The 16,179-nt window shown below is 47.9% G+C and overlaps 1 protein-coding gene across 1 annotated transcript in view; it reads left to right on the top strand.

Moving 5' to 3' along the window:
* LOC121008774 (oocyte zinc finger protein XlCOF7.1-like) overlaps positions 1–16,179 on the top strand; it is a 132,912-nt gene that overhangs the window by 20,257 nt on the left and 96,476 nt on the right. The window contains exon 2 of the mRNA XM_040441469.1: positions 4,331–4,598. Within this exon, the coding sequence (XP_040297403.1) occupies positions 4,422–4,598 (177 nt within the window). The 5' untranslated portion in view covers positions 4,331–4,421. The remainder of the gene's footprint in view (positions 1–4,330; positions 4,599–16,179) is intronic.

Raw genomic sequence — 16,179 nt, 5'->3', positions numbered from 1 at the left:
TCCCTGTGTGTGTGTGTCTCCCTGTGTGTGTGTGTGTCTCCCTGTGTGTGTGTGTGTCTCCCTGTGTGTGTGTGTGTGTCTCCCTGTGTGTGTGTCTCCGTGTGTGTGTGTCTCCGTGTGTGTGTGTCTCCCTGTGTGTGTCTCCGTGTGTCTCCCTGTGTGTGTGTGTCTCCCTGTGTGTGTGTGTGTGTGTGTGTGTGTCTCCCTGTGTGTGTGTGTGTGTCTCCCTGTGTGTGTGTGTGTCTCCCTGTGTGTGTGTCTCCCTGTGTGTGTGTCTCCCTGTGTGTGTCTCCCTGTGTGTGTGTGTGTGTCTCCCTGTGTGTGTGTGTGTGTCTCCCTGTGTGTGTGTGTGTCTCCCTGTGTGTGTGTCTCCCTGTGTGTGTCTCTCCCTGTGTGTGTGTGTCTCCCTATATGTGTGTGTGTCTCCGTGTGTGTCTCCCTATATGTGTGTGTGTGTCTCCGTGTGTGTGTGTGTCTCCGTGTGTGTGTGTCTCCGTGTGTGTGTCTCCGTGTGTCTCCCTGTGTGTGTGTGTGTGTGTGTGTGTCTCCCTGTGTGTGTGTGTGTGTCTCCCTGTGTGTGTGTGTGTGTCTCCCTGTGTGTGTGTGTGTCTCCCTGTGTGTGTGTCTCCCTGTGTGTGTGTCTCTGTGTGTGTGTCTCCCTGTGTGTGTGTGTGTGTCTCCCTGTGTGTGTGTGTGTGTCTCCCTGTGTGTGTGTCTCCCTGTGTGTGTGTCTCCCTGTGTGTGTGTGTGTGTCTCCGTGTGTGTGTGTCTCCGTGTGTGTGTGTCTCCGTGTGTGTGTGTCTCCGTGTGTGTGTGTGTGTCTCCGTGTGTGTGTGTGTGTGTGTGTCTCCCTGTGTGTGTGTGTGTCTCCCTGTGTGTGTGTGTGTGTGTCTCCCTGTGTGTGTGTGTGTGTGTGTCTCCCTGTGTGTGTGTGTGTCTCCCTGTGTGTGTGTGTGTGTGTGTGTGTGTGTCTCCGTGTGTGTGTGTGTGTCTCCCTGTGTGTGTGTGTCTCCGTGTGTGTGTGTGTGTGTGTGTGTGTCTCCCTGTGTGTGTGTGTCTCCGTGTGTGTCTCCGTGTGTGTGTGTCTCCCTGTGTGTGTGTGTGTCTCCCTGTGTGTGTGTGTCTCCCTGTGTGTGTGTGTGTCTCCGTGTGTGTGTGTCTCCGTGTGTCTCCCTGTGTGTGTGTGTCTCCCTGTGTGTGTCTCCCTGTGTGTGTGTGTGTCTCCCTGTGTGTGTGTGTGTGTGTGTGTGTGTGTCTCTCTTGTCACCATCGCCATGCCCACAGTGTTCCTATGTCTTGATGCAGCTGCATCAGGACGTTCTGTGCGGGGGAAAAAGAAGATGGAAGAGGAGGCAGCGCGGCAGCATGGAGTCTGTGGGGGAGGCACAGGGAGGCACAGGGAGGCACACTAAGGACACAGGTAACACTACCACATTATCTACACTAGTGTCATCTGTGGTTTTACATAGGACTGCAGGTAACACTACCACATTATCTACACTAGTGTCATCTGTGGTTTTTACATAGGACTGCAGGTAACACTACCACATTATCTACACTAGTGTCATCTGTGGTTTTACATAGGACTGCAGGTAACACTACCACATTATCTACACTAGTGTCATCTGTGGTTTTACATAGGACTGCAGGTGACATCTACTACATTATCTGTACTCTGAGAGTTATCACTGTTATCTGTGGTGTTACATAGGACTGCAGGTAACACTACTACATTATTTGTACTCAGATAGCCATCACTGTGTTATCTGAGGTGTTACATAGGACTGCAGGTGACATCTACTACATTATCTGTACTGAGAGTTATCACTGTGTTATCTGTGGTGTTACATAGGACTGCAGGTGACATCTACTACATTATCTGTACTCATAGAGCTATCACTGTGTTATCTGTGGTGTTACATAGGACTGCAGGTGACATCTACTACATTATCTGTACTCAGAGTGATCACTGTATAGGGGGGCCCACTGAGACTTTATCGCCCAAGGGCCCACATGAGCCTGATGCCGATGCTGCGCAATATGTGGGTGGGGCTGTGTGTGGGTGTGGCTTGAGGGTGGGTGGGGACATAGGGGCGAAAACTATGAAAATTGTAGATTCACACTAAAGGCATCAAAACTATGAATTAACACATGTGGAATTATATACATAACAAACAAGTGTGAAACAACTGAAAATATGTCATATTCTAGGTTCTTCAAAGTAGCCACCTTTTGCTTTGATTACTGCTTTGCACACTCTTGGCATTCTCTGATGAGCTTCAAGAGGTAGTCCCCTGAAATGGTCTTCACTTCACAGGTGTGCCCTGTCAGGTTTAATAGAGTTGTCAGTCCGCCCCTAATTACAGCAACCCAGAATTCGTCATAACCCAGAGGACGACTCATCCGTCTGGTAACGGACTCTTGCTCTGTTTAACTCTGTTGTACCCATATAACCTGTCTCTGTAACCTCGGACCACCGTGTGTATTCTCTGTGTAGATTGTGTTACGTCTAGTGCAATAGAATCTTGTGCTGCCCTTCTATCTTTGTCCACGAATCCCCACGTCCGTGTTTCGGCATAGTTTTACTATGTAATCATGTCTCCTATAGTGGCCCCCAGCAGTAATAATGGCCCCCAAGGTCTCCCTTAGTGTTTACTCCCCTCATCCACTTGCACGTGCAGTGGCATTTTCTCGATTCTGAAGGACCTACACTCAGTCGGGGGTCGGAGGAGATGGAGCCTGTTGGCCCCTGCCCAGCCTGCGGCTCCAATGCATCGGGGTCTATGGGGGAAGCAATTCATTGATTGCTTGTTATAACTCCCTAAAAAAGAGCTTTTCCTCCCACAAAAAAATGAAATAAAAAGTGATCAAAAAGTCTTACACACCCCGAAATGGTATCACTGAAAAGTACAGATTGCACCGCACTGGTAATTTTTACAGTATAGGGAACACCATAAAAATAAAACCCCAAAAACTGTCGTGGAATTGCGTTTTTTTTTCTAATTTCACCCCATTTATAATTTTTTTTCCTGCTCCCCACCACATTGTATGCAACCGTAAATACTGCCATTAGAAAGGGCGCACATCGAGCCCTCCTACAGCTTTGTGAACATAAAAGTAAAAAAGTTATGGCTTTGGGAGGGCTGGGAGTCCGAATGAAAACGTAAAGTCATCCGGTCATGAAAGGGTTAAGTGGTGTTGGTGGTTATGCTGGTCTCTTGTCCAAACGGTTTGCTTAGTCTCTGTAGGAGGGGCATAGCTGGTGGGAGGAGCCAACACTATTAGTGCCCGCCTGCTGGTGCAGCAGCTATTCCCACAGTAGACTTGCAGCCTGTCAGGCCACGCCTCTGGCATCGCAAGTTACCACTCGCTAGATGGCGACTGCGTCCTCTCTCTCTGTCAGTCGCTTAAATGTTGCAGTCAATAGCAACCGTGACATCTAAAGGTGGATTTGGACGTGGCGAGCAGAGGCCAATTGTGTTCTTTGCCAACAGTCGGCTGCTCGTTAAGTGGAGGTGAAGCCCTTCATTTATAGGCAGTGTATACCGCCACAGTATGAGGACATTCCCGCTATTGCTCCTACCCGTACCTAATCATTGCTCATGACCGCACAATCTGCTGCCCAGGAACAAATGATCATTTCATCATCTGCGACACCTTTACACAGGTCGATTATCGGAAACGGGCATTTGTTCCTGATAATCAACTTAAAAGGCTTGTCGGGGGTCAGAGCTGAACCCGGACATCCCTCCATTTTCAGCCCGGCAGCCCCCCTGACGTGAGCATCGGAGCAGTTCTTGCACTAAATCGTGCAGGGCAAAGGCATTTTTAGGAGTTCGGGTAACGAACCGGGGCTCTCTATGGGGCTGCCAGGAACCCCGGTGACGTCACCGGCACTGATGGGTGGGATTTAGCGCTGCCCTAGCCAGTAAAACGGCTAGGACAGAGCTAAAGCCCGCCCCTCAGAGCCGGTGACGTCACCGAACACACTGCCGGGCGGAGGTTTCCCTCTGGCAGTGTGTTATTGAAAACAAGAGACCTTGTCCTGCGCGATTTAGGGACAAGGGAGCGCATCAGAGCATGAGATGCCCCGATGCTAGCCTCAGGGGGGCTGCCTGGGTGAAAATAAGGGTAGGTCCGGGTTCAGCTCTGAACCCGGACAACCCCTTTAAGTTGTTAAACTGAACCTAGCTTAGATCCTTGCAGATCAGTCTGGGAACCAGTTGTGTCATACCGGCAAGCTGCCTTAGCAATGTCAGACAATTGCAATAGATTGTCTTGTTCTATATGGTGGCAGACGTTTATGGTATATCCGTAATTCTTCTTTAAGGGTTTGATCCATGTACTGGAGGATCTGAGAACCTGGGACTTTCCATGGTCATGTGCAGAGCGGTGGCTCCGGATCTCCTATTGTGCCGTGGATGATTTCCAGCTTCTCCATTTCTCATCAAGGCTCCTGCGGCACTAGGAACCTCCACTTCATCCCGATTTCTCATCTTCTCCTGAATGACCTACCAAAGATGGACAAGGACAGGAAGGAGATCACCAGAAGAATATTAGACTTCACCTTGGAGATCATCTCCCTATTGAGAGGAGAGGTAACATTTTCTAGATTTCTATCCTATTTTTATTGTATTATTTCCCAACTCTGACATAAAGAAATCTGTAATGGGAAGAAGTGGGATCCAGAATCCTGGATGACTGCCTCCAGACCCTCCAAGTGACAGAATGTGTGAAGATCAGTGACGCATCATGGTGACCAATAACCAACAGTTGTGTTCTAGGAGCCATGAGAATGGCAAGTAGGCATGTTGTAGCCAGGAGGAAAGGTCCAGGAACCAGAGGATGAGATGGCGGGAGTGTGGTCTGGAGGCAACGATTTCAACTGGATTCTTGTGACATCAGAAGTTTGAAAAAATAGACTTTAACACGACTTTGGTGCATAAGGAGTTCAGTAAACTGTGTGTGTATACACTCGCCTAAAGAATTATTAGTGCCCCCATACTAATGCGGTGTTGGACCCCCTTTTGCCTTCAGAACTGCCTTAATTCTACGTGGCATTGATTCCACAAGGTGCTGATAGCATTCTTTAGAAATGTTGGCCCATATTGATAGGATAGCATCTTGCAGTTGATGGAGATTTGAGGGATGCACATCCAGGGCACGAAGCTCCCGTTCCACCACATCCCAAAGATGCTCTATTGGGTTGAGATCTGGTGACTGTGGGGCCATTTTAGTCCAGTGAACTCATTGTCATGTTCAAGAAACCAATGTGAGATGATTGGAGCTTTGTGACATGGTGCATTATCCTGCTGGAGGTAGCCATCAGAGGATGGAGACATGTTCTCATTCTGTTTACCCCAAATTCGGACTCTACTATTTGAATGTCTCAACAGAAATCGAGACTCATCAGACCAGGCAACATTTTTCCAGTCTTCAACAGTCCAGTGTTGGTGAGCTCGTGCAGATTGTAGCCTCTTATTCCTATTTGTAGTGGAGATGAGTGGTCCCCGGTGGGGTCTTCTGCTGTTGTAGCCATCCGCCTCAAGGTTGTGCGTGTTGTGGCTTCACAAATGCTTTGCTGCAGACCTCGGTTGTAACGAGGGGTTATTTCAGCCAACGTTGCTCTTCTATCAGCTTGAATCAGTCAGCCCATTCTCCTCTGACCTCCAGCATCCACAAGGCATTTTCGCCCACAGGACGGCCGCATACAGGATGTTTTTCCCTTTTCACACCATTCTTTGTAAACCCTAGAAATGGTTGTGCGTGAAAATCCCAGTAACTGAGCAGATTGTGAAATACTCAGACCGGCCCGTCTGGCACCAACAACCATGCCACGCTCAAAATGGCTTAAATCCCCTTTCTTTCCCATTCTGACATTCAGTTTGGAGTTCAGGAGATTGTCTTGACCAGGAGCCCCCCCCTAAATGCATCGAAGCAACTGCCATGTGATTGGTTGGCTAGATAATCGCATCAATGAGAAATAGAACAGGTGTTCCTGATAATTCTTTAGGTGAGTGTGTGTGTGTGTGTGTATATATATATATATATATATATGTGTGTGTATATATATATATATATATATATATATATATAACAGTCAGTCGTGAGACAGATGGGCGAGCTCTAGTGACCAGTACCCAACATGCAGGACCGGCCTTAGGTTAGGTGGTGCCCTAGGCAAGAAGTCGCTTTGGCGCCCCCCCCTCCCCCCACAAGCACACATGTCTCTGCTAACATTAAAGGGTATTAAGTACACTAAATTAGTAGCATGTAATTTAAAAATGTAGCTTCATTTTATAGAGAGTAGAATACACAACTAATGCTTAAAGGTGAGAGAGAACCATCGATGACAAATCCAGATAGATGGTTCCGTCCCAGGAGTAAGCCGCTCTGGACATACTCCGGAGTTTTCACTAATTTATACCTTGTAATGAGCAAACCAGAGACAAAACCTGGAAAATACAGACTCTGTGGAAGACAGAAAAAAGGACTAAAATATCTGCAAATATAAGGATAAGGCCTCATGCACACGACGTGCAGAACGGCACGGACAGCCATTGATATAACTGCCTATTCTTGTCCACAAAACGGACAAGAATAGGATAGGTTATATTTTTTTTGCGGGCCACAGAACGGAGCAACGGATGCGGGCAGCATTGAAGTGAATGGGCCCACATCCAAGCCACAAATACTGCGGCTCGGATGCGGACCAAAACACAACTGTTCTGTGCATGAAGCCTAAAGAAGGATAAAAATACCTATAGCATAGACTACAAGCACCATCTAAAGGTAAGAGCACCGGCTCCATCACCTGTCTAATAGTCCTTCTAGAGAGCACATCCCAGAGAAGTAGAGAGTATGGAAAACTCCCAGAAACAGAAAGCCCTAAGAATGTAACTGACCATAGGATAGAGCTGGGGGCGTCAGACACCGAGCAGATCACGTATAATAATAATCCGTATTTCTATAGCGCCAACAGATTCCGCTGCGCTTTATAGTTCACGGGATCATAGACAAATAGTCATAAATCACATAGCAACAGACAAGTCAATAATTACAACAAGAGGAATGAGGACCCTGCTCGCAAGAGCTTACAATCTATGAATACTGTGAAGGCCAGAGAAGCAATCGAGCAAGAAGAGCCATAAAACATGCCACTGTTAGAGAACGGCCAGAAACCATTTTCCCTGATTTTACCTTGAAGAAAAACGAATGTGCTTTTCTATAGCGAGCAGCCCACCGCCTGGCACACAGCCCTGTGCAGGCATTATAAGACTATCACCCGGTGTGGCATCAACAAGGTCCGACAGATCAGGGTAAAAGACCCACAAAATGACAGTGACGTCACACTCCCCATCAACGTGTACAATAATGGCACCATAGTCAACAAGGGCACTGAGGACAGCCTCGGACACTAGAAGATATTAAAGTCCAGCCCCAAACCTACAAAGAACAGACTAAGAGCAGTTATGATCCTAAATCTACAGAGACAACCACCAGAGACTCACTTACCCTTACCCCTACAGAGACAACCACCAGAGACCCCCTTACCCCTACAGAGACAACCACCAGAGACTCGCTTACCCCTACAGAGACAACCACCAGAGACTCGCTTACCCCTACAGAGACAACCACCAGAGACTCGCTTACCCCTACAGAGACAACTACCAGAGACTCGCTTACCCCTACAGAGACAACCACCAGAGACTCGCTTACCCCTACAGAGACAACCACCAGAGACTCGCTTACCCCTACAGAGACAACCACCAGAGACTCGCTTACCCTACAGAGACAACCACCAGAGACTTGCTTACCCCTACAGAGACAACCACCAGAGACTCGCTTACCCCTACAGAGACAACCACCAGAGACTTGCTTACCCCTACAGAGACAACCACCAGAGACTCTCTTACCCCTACAGAGACAACCACCAGAGACTCTCTTACCCTTACCCCTACAGAGACAACCACCAGAGACTCTCTTACCCTTACAGAGACAACCACCAGAGACTCGCTTACCCTTACCCCTACAGAGACAACCACCAGAGACTCCCTTACCCCTACAGAGACAACAACCAGAGACTCGCTTACCCTTACCCCTACAGAGACAACCACCAGAGACTCGCTTACCCTTACCCCTACAGAGACAACCACCAGAGACTCGCTTACCCTTACCCGTACAGAGACAACCACCAGAGACTCGCTTACCCTTACCCCTACAGAGACAACCACCAGAGACTCGCTTACCCTTACCCCTACAGAGACAACCACCAGAGACTCGCTTACCCTTACCCCTACAGAGACAACCACCAGAGACTCGCTTACCCTTACCCCTACAGAGACAACCACCAGAGACTCGCTTACCCTTACCCGTACAGAGACAACCACCAGAGACTCGCTTACCCTTACCCCTACAGAGACAACCACCAGAGACTCGCTTACCCTTACCCCTACAGAGACAACCACCAGAGACTCGCTTACCCTTACCCCTACAGAGACAACCACCAGAGACTCGCTTACCCTTACCCCTACAGAGACAACCACTACAGACTCGCTTACCCTTACCCCTACAGAGACAACCACCAGAGACTCGCTTACCCTACAGAGACAACCACCAGAGACTTGCTTACCCCTACAGAGACAACCACCAGAGACTTGCTTACCCCTACAGAGACAACCACCAGAGACTCTCTTACCCCTACAGAGACAACCACCAGAGACTCTCTTACCCTTACCCCTACAGAGACAACCACCAGAGACTCGCTTACCCTTACCCCTACAGAGACAACCACCAGAGACTCGCTTACCCTTACCCCTACAGAGACAACCACCAGAGACTCGCTTACCCTTACCCCTACAGAGACAACCACCAGAGACTCGCTTACCCTTACCCCTACAGAGACAACCACCAGAGACTCGCTTACCCTTACCCCTACAGAGACAACCACCAGAGACTCTCTTACCCTTACCCCTACAGAGACAACCACCAGAGACTCGCTTACCCTTACAGAGACAACCACCAGAGACTCGCTTACCCTTACCCCTACAGAGACAACCACCAGAGACTCGCTTACCCTTACCCCTACAGAGACAACCACCAGAGACTCGCTTACCCTTACCCCTACAGAGACAACCACCAGAGACTCGCTTACCCTTACCCCTACAGAGACAACCACCAGAGACTCGCTTACCCTTACCCCTACAGAGACAACCACTAGAGACTCGCTTACCCTTACCCCTACAGAGACAACCACCAGAGACTCGCTTACCCTACAGAGACAACCACCAGAGACTCGCTTACCCCTACAGAGACAACCACCAGAGACTTGCTTACCCCTACAGAGACAACCACCAGAGACTCTCTTACCCCTACAGAGACAACCACCAGAGACTCTCTTACCCTTACCCCTACAGAGACAACCACCAGAGACTCTCTTACCCTTACAGAGACAACCACCAGAGACTCGCTTACCCTTACCCCTACAGAGACAACCACCAGAGACTCCCTTACCCCTACAGAGACAACCACCAGAGACTCGCTTACCCCTACAGAGACAACCACCAGAGACCCCCTTACCCCTACAGAGACAACCACCAGAGACTCTCTTACCCCTACAGAGACAACCACCAGAGACTCGCTTACCCCTACAGAGACAACCACCAGAGACTCGCTTACCCCTACAGAGACAACCACCAGAGACTCGCTTACCCCTACAGAGACAACCACCAGAGACTCGCTTACCCCTACAGAGACAACCACCAGAGACTCGCTTACCCCTACAGAGACAACCACCAGAGACTCGCTTACCCCTACAGAGACAACCACCAGAGACTCGCTTACCCCTACAGAGACAACCACCAGAGACTCGCTTACCCTTACCCCTACAGAGACAACCACCAGAGACTCCCTTACCCCTACAGAGACAACCACCAGAGACTCGCTTACCCTTACCCCTACAGAGACAACCACCAGAGACTCGCTTACCCTTACCCCTACAGAGACAACCACCAGAGACTCTCTTACCCTTACCCCTACAGAGACAACCACCAGAGACTCGCTTACCCTTACCCCTACAGAGACAACCACCAGAGACTCGCTTACCCTTACCCCTACAGAGACAACCACCAGAGACTCGCTTACCCTTACCCCTACAGAGACAACCACCAGAGACTCGCTTACCCTTACCCCTACAGAGACAACCACCAGAGACTCCCTTACCCCTACAGAGACAACCACCAGAGACTCGCTTACCCTTACCCCTACAGAGACAACCACCAGAGACTCGCTTACCCTTACCCCTACAGAGACAACCACCAGAGACTCGCTTACCCTTACCCCTACAGAGACAACCACCAGAGACTCCCTTACCCCTACAGAGACAACCACCAGAGACTCGCTTACCCTTACCCCTACAGAGACAACCACCAGAGACTCGCTTACCCTTACCCCTACAGAGACAACCACCAGAGACTCTCTTACCCTTACCCCTACAGAGACAACCACCAGAGACTCCCTTACCCCTACAGAGACAACCACCAGAGACTCGCTTACCCTTACCCCTACAGAGACAACCACCAGAGACTCGCTTACCCTTACCCCTACAGAGACAACCACCAGAGACTCCCTTACCCCTACAGAGACAACCACCAGAGACTCGCTTACCCTTACCCCTACAGAGAACCACCAGAGACCCCCTTACAAGTGTATTACTGTAGTGCAGCGGCGGCATGAAGCGCACGGCGTCATAGCAACCAATGACGCCATGCGCTCCAGCTCTGAACAGGAATCCAGCCCGGAATACCACGGACCGCTCTCGGCCGCGGAACACGGCCGTGTGCATTCGGCCTTATCCCCTAATCCAGAAGAAGAACCCAGGGAAAGAAGGGGGTGAGAACCAAATAAAAGGCAGCAGCCATGACACCAATATATCAACTAACTGCCAAATGGAAATAACAGAAAATGAGAGAACCCAGCAGAGTAATAAAAGGGGGGGCAAGAGCTGACAACCCCAAGTACAGAACCACAGCAGCCTCCAACAACACAGCCGACCATTACCAGAATCCTAACCCAACAGCTTCCTACAAGAAGCCCAAGCAGCAGGCAGGACACCAACATGAGACGACTCGCGAGCAGTAAGTCACCGTGTCCTGATATTGTCCTGATTTATAAACTCCAATGGTAAATACTTGAACACAAAGCAACAGTCAATAAAATCCGCTGTTCTGCTATTGAACAAGCAAAAGCCATATTTCACCAAACGCAATCCTATGATCATACATGCAGGCACCAACAACCTCCAGGACCAGTGGCAGCAGATACCAGGACAACGGAGCCAGCTAGCAGGGACGGCACAGCTGTACCATCATCCTGTCATCTCTGCTCCAAGAAAGGCCATCCCTGAACACATCACCCAGAGCTGGCAGCTAAAATCAGCGCCATGCCAGACCTCACCCTGGTCCAACACCCCTCCATCAACCAGCACCACCTAGATGACACCTCAAGAACCAAGGAGTCAGCCTTCTAGCCAAAGAACTCAAAGACATAACAGAGACCTCCGGCCTGGACCCCACAGAAGACAGAAACCTATGGAAAAGTCACCAACAACAAATAGACCTAAAACCTCATAACCTCAACAAACTGGAAATGGTGACCTTTACCCAAAATATGGCCATCAGAGGCACAAACCATGCCGTCCACACCCATTGCTCCGTTCCGAGGCCCCGCAAAAAAAAAAAAATAACGTGTCCTATTCTTGTCCGTTTTGCAGACAAGAGTGGGCATTTCTACAATGGGCCGCCTGTTCCGTTCCGCAAATTGCGGAAGGCACACGGGCGGCTTCCATGTTTTGCGGATCTGCAATTTGCGGACCGATCGTGTGCATGAGGCCTAAGGCAGAGAATAAATCCCTAGTGCCCACCGGATACAGGGAGATCTCTGTCCCTGCCCTGAAACACAACAGCGCCAAGCTGGGCCGGAGCTCTGGAGGAATATGAGTCTCCATGAGCAGTGAAGAGAGGAGACCTCCATATCTGGGTAGGGATAGCCCCCTGATATCTAGCTCCACCAGAGTCTCCATACTTAATTCCTGACAGATCCTACAGAGGGAAGCTGCTCATTTCCAGGCCCTAGGCAAAGTTCTCATCTATGGAGACCTCAATGCATGAACAGGGAGAGAGACGACCTGACCACTGACGGAAACCTCTATACATTGGGAGCAGACACTGGCTGTGACCGCTCAGGGCACACGGAGAGGAATTGCTATGATGGCAGTAAATGACTGAACTTATGTAGAAGCCTCGGACTTTGTATTCTCAATATACCGTCACAAAGCCTTGATAACCAAGAAGCCTCAGAAAAGTGAAGCCCCCCCCCCACGTGTTTTCTACTCTCCTTGCCCCACCTAAAGGTCAGAACACATGTACAGTTACCTGATACGGCCACAATGTGGCCGGGTATAGACATCCCTGAATAACTCCATAAAAACCTGGCTCTAACCCTAACCCTACAATTCGGGTCCATTCACACATCCACATAAATGAGTCCGCATCTGTCCCGCAATTTTGCGGAACACGTGTGGACCCATTCATTTCAATGTGGCCGTGTGCTGTCCGCATCTGTAATTCCGTTCTGCGGCCTCACAAAAATGATAGAGCATGTCCTATTCTTGTCCGCAGCCACGTACAAGAATAAGCCTTTCTATCACAGGGCTGGCCACGTGCGGTGCGCAAAATGCAGACGTGTGAAGGGACCCTTAGTCTGAATGTCAGAAAACAGAAGAAGAACTCGGGCTCCATCTGCTTTGATATTTTATAACCCCCCAAGTAATTCAGATTGTGCCTTTTTAAAGGGAATGTGTCCCCAAAAATGTCATCTGCCACTAAAAAGCAGTTTGCGCCACATCTCCTTTTTGTAATCTTTCTTTTTTCTGATTTGGAAATGTATTTCTTCTATTTCCTGAACATGATTCTGGGGACGGCAACCTTCCCTGAGCTGTTCTCAACAGCATTTACAGAAGCCCCATGGGTCATAGACACAATGGTCTGAAACTGACCCCATTAACTTCAATGGGAGCGTTTTCTGGGCATGCCCTGTGACCTATGCAGGGGTCATTGTGCAGGGAAGGAATAGATAAGCTCTGACAATTGCCTATTGTGAATGGTGGATCCTGTCTTATCTGTACACAGAGGTGATATCATTATGGGCACGATAAGAATGACAGATAAGCAGATAACAGCAGTAAAGTCATCTGTACAGACCAAGAAGTGGCGTTTATTATTAAGCTTAGTGGCAAGTGCGGAAAGTGTTTAAATATAGATATTGACATGGAAAATGACAAATAACAATCAAAAATTATTTACAAATATGTTAAATGCAATAATGTGAATTAAATAATAGGTCATTGTCTGATGACACAATCCCTTTAATTCTGTTCAGTTTGTTTCCACCTGTGACATATATAAAGGTCTCCGTCGTGTCCTCCCTTTCTCTTCTTCTCTCATGTAACATATATAAAGGTCTCCGTCCTGTCCTCCCTTTCTCTTCTTCTCTCATGTAACATATATAAAGGTCTCCGTTGTGTCCTCCCTTTCTCCTCTTCTCTCATGTAACATATATAAAGGTCCCCGTCCTGTCCTCCCTTTCTCTTCTTCTCTCATGTAACATATATAAAGGTCTCCGTCGTGTCCTCCCTTTCTCTTCTTCTCTCATGTAACATATATAAAGGTCTCCGCCGTGTCCTCCCTTTCTCTTCTTCTCTCATGTAACATATATAAAGGTCTCCGTCGTGTCCTCCCTTTCTCTTCTTCTCTCATGTAACATATATAAAAGGTCTCCGTCGTGTCCTCCCTTTCTCTTCTTCTCTCATGTAACATATATAAAGGTCTCCGTCGTGTCCTCCTGTTCTCTTCTTCTCTCATGTAACATATATAAAGGTCTCCGTCGTGTCCTCCCTTTCTCTTCTTCTCTCATGTAACATATATAAAGGTCTCCATCGTGTCCTCCCTTTCTCTTCTTCTCTCATGTAACATATATAAAGGTCTCCGTCGTGTCCTCCCTTTCTCTTCTTCTCCCATGTAACATATATAAAGGTCTCCGTCGTGTCCTCCCTTTCTCTTCTTCTCTCATGTAACATATATAAAGGTCTCCGTCGTGTCCTCCCTTTCTCTTCTTCTCTCATGTAACATATATAAAGGTCTCCGTCGTGTCCTCCCTTTCTCATCTTCTCTCATGTAACATATATAAAGGTCTCCGTCGTGTCCTCCCTTTCTCTTCTTCTCTCATGTAACATATATAAAGGTCTCCGTCGTGTCCTCCCTTTCTCTTCTCTGATGTAACATATATAAAGGTCTCCGTCGTGTCCTCCCTTTCTCTTCTTCTCTCATGTAACATATATAAAGGTCTCCGTCGTGTCCTCCCTTTCTCCTCTTCTCTCATGTAACATATATAAAGGTCTCCATCGTGTCCATATATAAAGGTCTCCGTCGTGTCCTCCCTTTCTCTTCTTCTCTCATGTAACATATATAAAGGTCTCCGTCCTGTCCTCCCTTTCTCTTCTTCTCTCATGTAACATATATAAAGGTCTCCGTCGTGTCCTCCCTTTCTCCTCTTCTCTCATGTAACATATAAAAAGGTCTCCGTCGTGTCCTCCCTTTATCCTCTTCTCTCATGTAACATACAGTACAGACCAAAAGTTTGGACACACCTTCTCATTCAAAGAGTTTTCTTTATTTTCATGACTATGAAGGCATCAAAACTATGAGTTAACACATGTGGAATTATATACATAACAAACAAGTGTGAAACAACTGAAAATATGTCATATTCTAGGCTCTTCAAAGTAGCCACCTTTTGCTTTGATTACTGCTTTGCACACTCTTGGCATTCTCTTGATGAGCTTCAAGAGGTAGTCCCCTGAAATGGTCTTCACTTCACAGGTGTGCCCTGTCAGGTTTAATAAGTGGGATTTCTTGCCTTATAAATGGGGTTGGGACCATCAGTGGCGTTGAGGAGAAGTCAGGTGGATACACAGCTGATAGTCCTACTGAATAGACTGTTAGAATTTGTATTATGGCAAGAAAAAAGCAGCTAAGTAAAGAAAAACGAGTGGCCATCATTACTTTAAGAAATGAAGGTCAGTCAGTCAGCCGAAAAATTGGGAAAACTTTGAAAGTAAGGGCTATTTGACCATGAAGGAGAGTGATGGGGTGCTGCGCCAGATGACCTGGCCTCCAGTCACCGGACCTGAACCCAATCGAGATGGTTTGGGGTGAGCTGGACCGCAGAGTGAAGGCAAAAGGGCCAACAAGTGCTAAGCATCTCTGGGAACTCCTTCAAGACTGTTGGAAGACCATTTCAGGGGACTACCTCTTGAAGCTCATCAAGAGAATGCCAAGAGTGTGCAAAGCAGTTATCAAAGCAAAAGGTGGCTACTTTGAAGAACCTAGAATATGACATATTTTCAGTTGTTTCACACTTGTTTGTTATGTATATAATTCCACATGTGTTAATTCATAGTTTTGATGCCTTCATAGTCATGAAAATAAAGAAAACTCTTTGAATGAGAAGGAGTGTCCAAACTTTTGGTCTGTACTGTATATAAAGGTCTCCGTCGTGTCCTCCCTTTCTCTTATCTCATGTAGCATATATAAAGGTCTCCGTCCTGTCCTCCCTTTCTCTTCTCTCATGTAACATATATAACGGTCTCCGTCCTGTCCTCCCTTTCTCTTCTTCTCTCATGTAACATATATAAAGGTCTCCGTCGTGTCCTCCCTTTCTCTTCTTCTCTCATGTAACATATATAAAGGTCTCCGTCGTGTCCTCCCTTTCTCTTCTTCTCTCATGTAACATATATAAAGGTCTCCGTCGTGTCCTCCCTTTCTCCTCTTCTCTCATGTAACATATATAAAGGTCTCCGTCGTGTCCTTCCTTTCTCTTCTTCTCTTATGTAACATATATAAAGGTCTCCGTTGTGTCCTCCCTTTCTCTTCTTCTCTCATGTAACATATATAAAGGTCTCCGTCGTCTCCTCCCTTTCTCTTCTTCTCTCATGTAACATATATAAAGGTCTCCGTCCTGTCCTCCCTTTCTCTTCTTCTCTCATGTAACATATATAAAGGTCTCCGTCGTGTCCTCCCTTTCTCTTCTCTCATGTAATATATAAAGGTCTCCGCCGTGTCC

The sequence above is a fragment of the Bufo bufo genome, chromosome 7 (genome assembly GCF_905171765.1).
Source record: "Bufo bufo chromosome 7, aBufBuf1.1, whole genome shotgun sequence".
Lineage (NCBI taxonomy): Eukaryota > Metazoa > Chordata > Amphibia > Anura > Bufonidae > Bufo > Bufo bufo.
Note: the sequence above shows the minus strand (reverse complement) of the source record. Positions and strands in the feature narration are given on the sequence as shown.